The sequence below is a fragment of the Solenopsis invicta genome, unplaced genomic scaffold (genome assembly GCF_016802725.1).
Source record: "Solenopsis invicta isolate M01_SB unplaced genomic scaffold, UNIL_Sinv_3.0 scaffold_362, whole genome shotgun sequence".
Classification (NCBI taxonomy): Eukaryota; Metazoa; Arthropoda; class Insecta; order Hymenoptera; family Formicidae; genus Solenopsis; species Solenopsis invicta.
In genome coordinates this window covers 1-10,682 of record NW_024105278.1, presented here as the reverse complement: position 1 = coordinate 10,682, position 10,682 = coordinate 1, and the positions used below count along the sequence as shown (strand labels likewise).

At 43.1% G+C, this 10,682-nt stretch overlaps 1 protein-coding gene across 1 annotated transcript; it reads left to right on the top strand.

Annotated features, from left to right (window-relative positions):
- Positions 1-4,192: 4,192 nt before the first annotated feature.
- On the top strand, positions 4,193-6,908 carry LOC120359911. Its single transcript, XM_039459353.1, has 2 exons — positions 4,193-5,575; positions 5,664-6,908. Exons 1-2 carry the CDS (start codon positions 4,193-4,195, stop codon positions 6,906-6,908), a joined length of 2,628 nt encoding a protein of 875 aa, XP_039315287.1.
- The last annotated feature ends 3,774 nt before the right edge of the window (positions 6,909-10,682 follow it).

Sequence of the window (10,682 nt, the reverse complement as noted above, 5' to 3'; positions counted from 1 at the left end):
ACGAGTCGGCTGCAGATGCCGATAATTAAACTATAATTTTTTAATCAACTTTTGTTTTTTGTATTAAATCATAGTTTCCGGCAAATATTTTTGTCACTACTTTAATCGTGTAAAAGGATTTTGAGATCAATAAAGCCAATTAAGAGAAAAGCCGGAATGAAAATAAGCACATATATATATGTTGTCCAGCATCGCCTTAAGGTTTATCTTAAGTTCATATGATTAAGTTGACTTATTTTCTTCCTCTATAAAAAATTTTGTTATTATCTGATTTTGTTTTCTTTTATTAATTGTATCTATTTCTTTGATCCCAAGCTTATCTTAGAAGTATTTCCGTTGCTTTATCTATTTATTTCAACAGAATTATTTCATGAAATATCTATCTAGGATTAGTTTGAGGTCGTTCTCCCTTTTTTATATTTCATTTTTTCCTTTTCTTATTTTATTAACTTATAATTATGCTAATGTGCTACTTGGTGATTTATACTAGGCATCGCACAGTTTGTTACTTCCTTAGTTCGTTGAGCGCATCCCATGCGGATGAGCAGTTCTTGAAGATTGTTTATCTCTTCGTTGCTCCCGCATTTTAATTCAAATGAGATGGTTGCTGATGGTTATTTCTCACGGGCCGGATGATCCGCATCCACCCTTCTCGTTTTTCCAGCAGCAAACGGGTGAGCTCTCGGACCTTTCGGGTCATCTTGCTTTGGCACCTTCTGGCTTGATGTGAGCAAGGATGGCTTCCCAGTTCCTTTCATGGAAGCGATCCTCTAATTGATGTAAGTCAAAGATAGACCGTCGGATCACACGGCCCCAGTCGCGCAAGGCGACCAATACAGTGTTCTCCGCCAGGAAGTGGGTCACCACCCTCCCTCTGCCATCCTCCTCTTTCTTGGATTGCTACTTGTTCGCAAAAAAAAACGGGTCCGATGAAGCGCAGGAATCTAGCTCTTCTAGACATTCTGCAAGTAAGATTCTCCAGTAACTCCTCTAGGTCTTCTCGGGCGTGGTCTATATGCACCCAGAATAGGGTTGGTGATTCCACCTTAATGACTCTGATCTTCAGTGAACCGCGGGTCAAAAAGGTAGTGTCGATTTCATGATTATCGGAGGTAATGTTTCTACTGGTTTCGGAGTAATTTTATACCAAGCATCCCCCAAGAGATACATAGGCGGAGCAAAGGTGTTGCAGTTAATTTGAGTGCCTTGTCTCAATAATATATGGGTTTGGGGAGTCAGAAATAATGATTGATTTCCTCTTAATACAGGTAGTTGCTCATAGCAATTTTGAGTCTGTGCCAATTTTACTTTGACCGGTACACATTTTATTATGAGAATTACCTCTCCGGTTAAGAAAGCCATGTACCTAGGCCCTCTCATAAAATGATAGGCAAAAATGTCGGGTGATTGTGTTGCTATGGCCTAGGCGTTCTGCATCATTCGTAATTCAAGGTTATGACTGAAAATTATTTTGGCGCGCAGTTCATTAAACTTGAGGAAAGTGTATAAAATCACATAAACAATAAAAGCATGAAGACCTAGCTGCAACCGTAGAAGGCATTTTTGTTCAATTTGTATTGATACAGAAACGATCAAAATATCTTTCTCTACTACTTTAAATATATATTTACTTATATTCGTTAATTTTCAATAAAAAATACTTCATTAAAAAAATAATTAGATTTAGACAGGTATAAAATTACTTCTATTACGGCTGTAGGTGATGCATATTCTGATTTAACGTATACTGAAATGGAAATGGAAAAAGCAAGAAATGGTTAAGAACGATACGAAACTGAAAAAAACTCAATGCACGTGAGAATAATCCGTTTTTCATGAAAGCTATGGAAGAGTACATGTCATGTGAATTATATAAAAACGATACGGCGGATGCTCGTATGCATAATACTCATAATTCCAAAGCAAGGTCAGATACATAATTTAAACGTGTATATATATATATATTACCTTTTCAAAAAAAAAGGTAAAAAAAGCGCCTATGTGTGTTGCGCGCAACTTATATTGAAATTGTGTAATCTAATAAAAATGATATACGTTTATTAAAAAAAAATGTGTGAAATCTTTTAAAGTGCGCTTATTATAAAGAGAATATACTTTTTCTACAAAATTAAAGTAGTAGTATTTGTATTTTCTTTGAAAAACTTCTATTCTAACCCAACTGGTAGTATCTTCAACTTTTATATAAATCCCACGTGGTACTATCTCTGTATTGTCATTGAAAAATCTTTGTATTTTAAAAATTCAAGTGATAGCATATTTAATTATTATTGATAAATTTTATTCTAACCCAAGTAGTATTTCCTTAAATATTATGTAATTTAATTCAACTAAACGCATTTTTCCAAAAAAATCTTTTAAACAATCAAAGTGTACTATTTTTGTATTTCCATTGAAAAATCTTTCAATTTTAACCCAAGTGTTTGTATTTAATTTTAATAAGTTTCAATGGAATATATAATATTTTATTTAAAAGATTAAAAAGGAAACGGTACAAAATAAGAAAATTTTATCGAAATAAAAAATTTTTGATGTACAAAAGCTCGAGCAGCCGGCGACAATAACGCCTCTAGAAATTACAACAGTTCGCCCGGAAAATGGTGTCGATATTGTAAATACTCCGGGCACGAAATCGAAGAATGCCGAAAACAAGAGTATAATAACTCTCAGGCGAGGCAGGGAAACGAGAACAGCCCCTCGAGGCGGGCGGACGCTCCTCGAGACGGGCCTCCCCACTCTCGCTCGCGTCCAGTCAATCCTATCGAAGCGACAGCGGTCGAAACGCCCGAGTCGCAGTCCTAAATCCCTCAGACTTTTCTCATGGCCCCACCATCGCTGTGAAAGCGGTCGGCCTACTACAAGAGACAAATTTCATGGTCGACACCGGGGCCGCACCAAATCTCGTAAAAGAAAGAAGCATTCATCCCGAGACACCCGTGTGTCGGAGTGACACGTTACGCCTTAGCGGCATAACCGGCGGGCAGGTAGAAACACTCGGGTCCACTTATATAAATTTCATGGGTTACTCCGTGTACATTCACGTAGTTCCAAATAATTTCCCGATCGTACAAGAAGGTATCCTAAGATCGGATTTCCTCCGTGACTCCGCGAGTATAGATTTTGTTAAACGAGTCGTCCAATGGCGAGGAACCGAGATTCCTTTCGCTCATCGTGAAACGGTTGTTATACCGAGCCGATCGAGAGCTACCTTTTATCTTAGGATAAAAAACCCAGAGGTAGCAGTCGGATACGTACCGCGACTTAGCGTCTGTGAGGGCGTATATCTCGGTGACGCCGTCGTTACAAATAGAGACGGAAAAGCTTACATCCAAGTAGTGAATTCGAGCGATACAGATCGCGAATTAATTGTGCCTACAATCGAATTACAAGAACTTGACTTTATCTCTCAAAGTCCCCCCGTTAGCGGCGCGGGAAATGTCATAAGTCAAGTCGATTCTAGTTCTCGAAATCCCCCCGTTAGCAGCGCGGGAAAGGTTCCAGAATCGTTCGTTTCTAGTTCTCAAAACTCCATTAGTGGCACGAAAAACATTCTAAATCAAATCAATTCTAGTTCTCGAAATCCCCCCGTTAGCGGCGCGGGAAGTATTCTAAATCCAATCAAAGTAAAAATAATCCTGCCCCAGGGCATCGTGTAGCTTCTATATCAACGGTAGACGCCTCCGACGGCGACCGTATTGAAAAAATTAAAAAATTACTTCGACTCGAGCATCTAAATCATGAAGAATCGGAACACGTGAATGAAATTATAGAGAAGCATAGCGACCTATTCCAACTCCCGGAAGACAAGCTCGGTTGTACGAGCGTAACATCTCATAAAATCACCACCTCCGACGAAATTCCAATCCATACGAAGCAATATCGCTTTCCCCCCATCCATAAGGAGGAGATAAACACACAAGTTCAAACCCTCCTAGAGAACGGAGTTATTTCCCCCTCCGATTCGCCTTACAACTCTCCTTTGTGGGTTGTGCCGAAAAAGGCCGACTCTCAAGGAAATAAAAGATGGCGCATGGTAATAGACTACCGCGCTCTAAACGAAAAAACGGTCGGTGACGCATACCCCCTGCCGAACATCACGGAAATTTTAGACCAGTTAGGCAGCGCGAAATAACTCAGCGTATTCGATTTAGTGTCAGGTTTTCATCAAATACCAATGCATGAAGCAGACGCGCAGAAGACGGCTTTCTCCACGCCTTACGGGCACTATCAGTTTAATCGCATGCCGTTCGGGCTGAAAAACGCCACTGCGACGTTTCAACGCCTCATGGATCAGGTGTTATCGGGCCTACAAGGCACGGAGTTATTTGTATACCTCGACGATATAGTTTTATATGCCAGCTCATTGCGTGAGCATATTATTAAGTTTAGCAAGTTAGCCGACAGACTCAGGAAAGCAAATCTGAAACTCCAACCAGACAAGTGCGAGTTTCTGAAAAAGGAAGTCGTATACTTAGGTCATGTAATAAGCGCGGACGGAGTAAAACCTGACCCACAAAAGGTCCAGGCCGTAGAGAAATTCCCCCGCCCTACAAGCGCTAAAAACATCAAACAATTCTTAGGGCTCGCGGGATATTATCGCCGGTTCATACCGGATTTTTCAAAGGCCGCAAAGCCGTTGACAACCCTATTAAAGAAAGATAAAGCATTTGTTTGGTCAGGAGCGCAGGAGGAGGCCTTCACGCAATTACGTCAAGCATTATGTTCGAAACCGATACTACAGTATCCGGATTTCACGCAACCTTTTGTTGTGACAACCGACGCTTCGGGTTACGCTATTGGCGGCGTACTGAGTCAAGGCACTATAGGGAAAGATTTACCGATCGCTTACACATCACGTCTATTGAACACCGCCGAAAGTAATTATTCTACAATAGAAAAAGAACTTTTGGCTATCGTTTATTGTGTCAATTACTTCAGACCATATCTCTACGGGCGAAAGTTTACCCTTGTCACCGACAATAAACCTCTCGTTTGGTTACATTCAGTAAAGGATCCCACATCACGACTCGTTCGATGGCGTTTAAAATTAGACGAGTATGATTACGAAGTTGTATACAAAGCTGGAAAAGCAAATGCAAACGCAGACGCTCTATCTAGAAACCCTGTTTCCCACGGAATCTTCCCCTTATCCCGAGATAAACGAAACACAACACCGCTTCGTCGGTCCGAACGCATTAAAAACCGACAGCCGGCTGCAATAAAACCGTCACAAAACTTAAACACTGACCTGACGCACCCACTTGAGCCAAATGCGACCGAGAAATCGCGCCCTCAAAAAGTCGTAAAATTTGATCTTCCCTCAGACATAGAATCACTATCCGACAGCGAAAGTGACTCCGAATCAGACGAACCCCTCTCAGACCCTGCAAACGAACTGCCACTTCCAAACGAAGCTCAAATAATTGACGTACGCGACAATCTACAGACTCGTAACGATAATATCGTGATTTTTACAACGCTAAATGGCGAACCGTGCGATATCGGAGCGCGCATCCTACGGGAATCAAATCAATTACCGCGGATAGAAGGAACTATGGTGGGTCGCGCAAAGGTCATTAATTTGGGGAAGAAAAATTTAATCGCACTCATAATTGAAGAACGCGTCTCTGCCACTTTACAGTTAGAGATTAAAAGAAGTGATAGGCTCACTTCGTGATGTAGTCAACGAGCTCCAGCTCAAGACAGTATCACTGGCTAGAGGTCCAGTTATCGACATCACCCGGAATACAGTTCGCACCCTCCTGGCGCGAGAATTTAGAGACTCTCCGGTCAAAATCATAATTTGTTCTAACGAGATAAAGATTCTTTCGGAACAAGACCGCGCGGACATCATCAAAGAAAATCATTGCTCCGCGATAGGTGGCCATAAAGGAGTCACTAAAACTCTAAATAGAATTAAATACAAATACCATTGGTGTAAAATAAAAGAGGATGTACAAAACTTTATTCGCAACTGTCGCGATTGTCAATTAAAGAAATTAGTACGTTTAAAAACCAGACAACCAATGACTCTAACAGACACTCCCAACAGCGCGTTCGAGAAAATATCTATGGATATTATGGGTCCTCTACCCATGACCGAAGATGGGTACAGTTATATCCTCACCATTCAAGACCTTTTGTCCATATATTCCCTCGCTATTCCATTAAGGCGTACTACCGCCTCAGATATAGCCGAAGCGTTTGTAAATGAATTTATTTGTACGTTTGGCGCTCCTAAAGCGGTTCTCACTGATCAAGGTAGAAACTTTGTAAGCAGCTACATGAAAAATGTGGCACGAAAATTGAAAATCAAACAATGCAGAACCACTGTATATAGGCCGCAATCGAACGGCTCTGTGGAGAGATCCCACCATGTTTTGTGTGAATATTTGAAACAATTTGTCGAAAAGGATAATTGGAATGAGTATCTCAGGCTAGCCTGTTTTTCTTATAATACCAGCGTGCACGAGGGTACCTGGTACACGCCACACGAGCTCGTTTTCGGAAAAGTCGCCGAAACTCCGTCAAGCGACCCTCCACTAGACATGGAAAAAAATGAAACTTATTCCCAATACCTAAGCGATCTATTCAATAAAATTCGCGACGTTCAGAATATAGCACGCAAAAATTTAATTAACTCTAAATTAAAATCCAAACACTACTACGACCGAAAAATGCGACCGCAAAACTTTAATATAGGTGACTTCGTGTACATGCTGAGGGAACCCTTGAAAAATAAGCTATCTAGCCAATATACGGGACCTTATAAAATAATTGAAGTATTAGAAAACAAAAACGTTAAGTTAGAAATAAAAGGAGATAAAACGCGTACGGTTCACACCGATAAACTTAAGTTAGCCGTAGGAAACATCCCCACTCCTCCTTAGGTATAGCGACGCCACGCCAGATGTTCCCGCCGGACCCGACCCTCGGACCCGACTCAGGCAAAGGATCGTCGGCAGTAAAGAAACGACCAGCGTACACAAAGACGCAGCATGGATCCACATCTCATCCTTATTCTTTCGACATTACCGTTAATTGCAAACGGACTCGTCGGATACGATTGCAGCGGGGAAGGACTCAACATCACAACCCTTTCATTACTGGACATCGGAACATGTGAGGTGGATGATCTCGAACCTGTTAACACGGAAGTGTACATGCAGTTACTCCAGTTGTCCGACTTCGATCGAATCTCTGTGACTCAGTGCCTAGTCAAAATAGACCGAACGGTGTACCATTGCGGGATGCATTCCCATGTATCCGTCGTTAAAGATGGACGCAAGGAATACCTACGAGAATTAGGAGCCGACGGATGCCGCCGCCTTCACGAGACAGGCTCTTTAACTCTTGGCTCAGCTGTCATTGACCGGCTGCAACCAAACACCACACACTGGCGCAGTGTCACGCTGGCTGGACGAGCTGGTACGGATGCAACTTGCGAGGGCGCACCATATTCCGATGGCTATGGAGAATGGGAGCGGGTAATCGTCCAAGCATCTGTGAAAATCGTCCTCCGTACCTTTGAAGCGTCCGTTAAGAAATCCTCGAAGGAGATCATATTACCATCTGGCACGCGATGTTCTACAGCCAGCCGGATGTGCAAGGACACCGACGGATCGGAAACGTACTGGAGCATTGCCGCCACAGACAGCTGCCGATTCGATCATTATGACGTCATCTATGAAGGTTTGGCAAATAGGCTCTCCCCGAAGCCGAATCAAACGTCACCAATCATTTACACCGTCACCACACGTGAGACGACCTTCGCACTAACCAAGCTGGAAGGAAGGGAAATCAATGTATGCGGTTATAAATTGTACCCAACGGAACATCCCAGGCTGTTGATCTTGGAAACACAAAAGGGCCGCACTTTCAAAACCCGATCGAAAATAGCGTTAAACGATCTGGACATATTTGCCTACGTAAATTCAAAGTTCCTTTACGTAGAGAAGCATATGAAGACACAACTCACACAATTATACCGCGACATCATGGAGCAGAAATGTGCATTAGAAACACAAGTCTTTCGGAACGCACTCTCATTGGCTAGCATTGCACCGGACGAAATGGCCTTTCGCATTATGAAGACTCCAAGCTATACGGCAATCACCAGTGGGGAAGTCATTCATCTAATCAAGTGCGTCCCCGTCGAATGCAAAATAAGGCACACGGAAAACTGTTTCAACGAACTTCCGGTCACTTACCGAAATACCTCTTATTTCGTGATACCCCGTTCCCGAATTCTAACAAGGAAGGGAACACAGCGGGATTGCAACAACCTTATTCCAAGTATGTATAAGATACAGGATACATGGTATCGCATAGACAATAGGCCGACCGAAATACTGGCACCACCCATCATTCAACCATTGACAAAGCCAAAGTGGAAATATATCAGCCCGGACTACCTAGCTACGAGCGGTATATACACACCAGAAGACCTCGACCGCCTAAGGGATCACATTATGTTTCCTGTCGAACGACCGTACACTCTGAATACCATCGCACGAGGCGCAATGGGCCAGTCTATTGAACACGGGAGCATTTCAATGATGGGATTGCTCGACGAACAAGCCCTGAACCACATTGCAGAGAATACAGGCAAACGGATATGGAGTGGATTCATAACTTTTGGTTCAGCAAGTGCAGGAGTGCTTGCTATCTTCGTTATCGCCCGCCTAGCAAAACTAGTAATTGATACAATGATACACGGATATGCCTTGCATTCTGTCTACGGATGGTATACATCTGTTAGGCGCAATTTGGAACTCGGTCACCAACCTCCTATTATATCTTGGCAACCCGAGATCAAAGCCTCCGACGCAGGAATATATCTTTGTCAATGCAGAGTCAGCAGCTGCACTTCAAGGAACCAACCTCTCTGGATCGACTAATTCTCCTACTGCACCAGCCCCTGAGACAAGCCCAGATGAAGAGAACAAAGACGTCAACAACGAGACATCATATGGCGAATTGCGTAAATACCTCAACAGAGTAAAAAATTCCCCTTGAAAGAAAATTGTATTAATCATCCCAAAATTGTTTGTAATTAAGTTAATTTTTTATCTCTAAGTCCTTTCTAGCATTTGATCTTAAGAATGAGCGTCCCTCAGCATAATAAATTTTCTTTAATTGTTATTCGAACCCTCAGCGTTAGTTCTAGTAATTTGTAAGAAAAATGTTGAATTAGCATTCAACATTTTTCTTTCCCCAAGAGGGGGGGTGTCACGTCCGCGACGTTGCGAGTATAAATTTTTTCGACACCGGTATAAAACAGACGGGCAAGCCGGCATTCGCTAACAAATCTAACTGTCAGGCCGCATCCTGTTCTTAACATTTTCCAGCGCCGGATAGTCGCGGCAGAATGATCTGCACGCACGGCCAGTAAGTCATAAAATCATAGACTAATGTCTATTTAACATTTCCCAGCGCCGGATAGTCGCGGCAGAGCGATCTGCACGCACGGCCAGTAAGTCGTAAAATCATATTTAACATTTTCCAGTGACGGAAGGTTGCTAGAAGGAAACTGCGCCTACGACACTCGAAAAGTAATAAAATCTCAATCCAACATTTTCCAGCGCCGGATGGTCGCGGCGGAGAAGTCCGCTCGCACGGCACTTGAAAGACACCGCGACAGAGAAATCTGTCGCGCGACCGTTAAAGTCATAAAATCGTGAAATGACATTTCCCTGACATTTCTCAGTGCCGGATGGTCGCGGCGGAGAAGTCCGCTCGCACGGCACTTGAACTTGAGTTTTCTCATTCAAGGAATCTGAGTGGTGGTTGCATCAGCAGCAACCCCCCACTAAGGGTCCCGACTTGCCGCGCTTTTTTCAGAGCTTTGTCTCAAAATCATATAAATAGGGATGCAGCCCGCGACTCCGGGCAGTTCGAACTCGAGAGTAGAGATCAGGGCTAGTGTGGCCAGGACGGTTCCGTGTCGCAATTGTAGCGACCGAGTTCCCCTGAGCTACTAGTTCGCGCTAATCCAAACGAGTCACTCTAATTCCAATCTTAATTCTAATTCGAATTCAAACTCTAACTCAAATCCTAAATCGAGACACATCCTAATTCCAATTCTAATTCTAATTCGAAGTCTAACTCTAAATCCATCGTTATATTTTTACTGTAAGTTCAATTTCAATGTAATCGTAGTTTAAATTGTGCTTTATATCGTAGTAATAAAAGAATAGTTTATGCACAAATGCTTTTCGCTTAATCACCACGCTTAACCTCCTCCGCTTCCATGCATGCAACACCGCGACGCGAGTGTAGTGCCTAAACAGAAGTATCACGATCGAGGCCCGAGGACGACCGGACAGCCGAGAAGGACGAAGACGATCATCACCTGACCAGAGCGGCTACCAAGGCAACAGTTTCAACAGCAACCGCCATACTAAAGCTAAGTCGCAACGTCCAACAAAGCATGTCACATAACGCGTATCCAAGCCCCCTGGAACGATTCCGACGCCACCATACTCGGGCTCTCGCGGCACCCCTTCTAAAGTTACAAAACTCCCCTCACTAGGCCATCGTTCACGGAAAATCGGGCCCGTCCGCCGGTAAATCCGGCCACGCGATCCGCTCCTGTGCTGTGGAGTCCCCGAAGCTTAGGCTTCGAAACAGCCAGTTTCGCCGAAACGCGCGTATTCCGCTCA

Bases quoted from the DNA above. Each gene is read 5' to 3' on its own strand.
- LOC120359911 (XM_039459353.1), top strand. From the start codon at position 4,193: ATGCATGAAGCAGACGCGCAGAAGACGGCTTTCTCCACGCCTTACGGG. The intron at 5,576-5,663 runs GTGGGTCGCGCA...CTTTACAGTTAG, and splicing joins CGCGGATAGAAGGAACTATG to AGATTAAAAGAAGTGATAGG.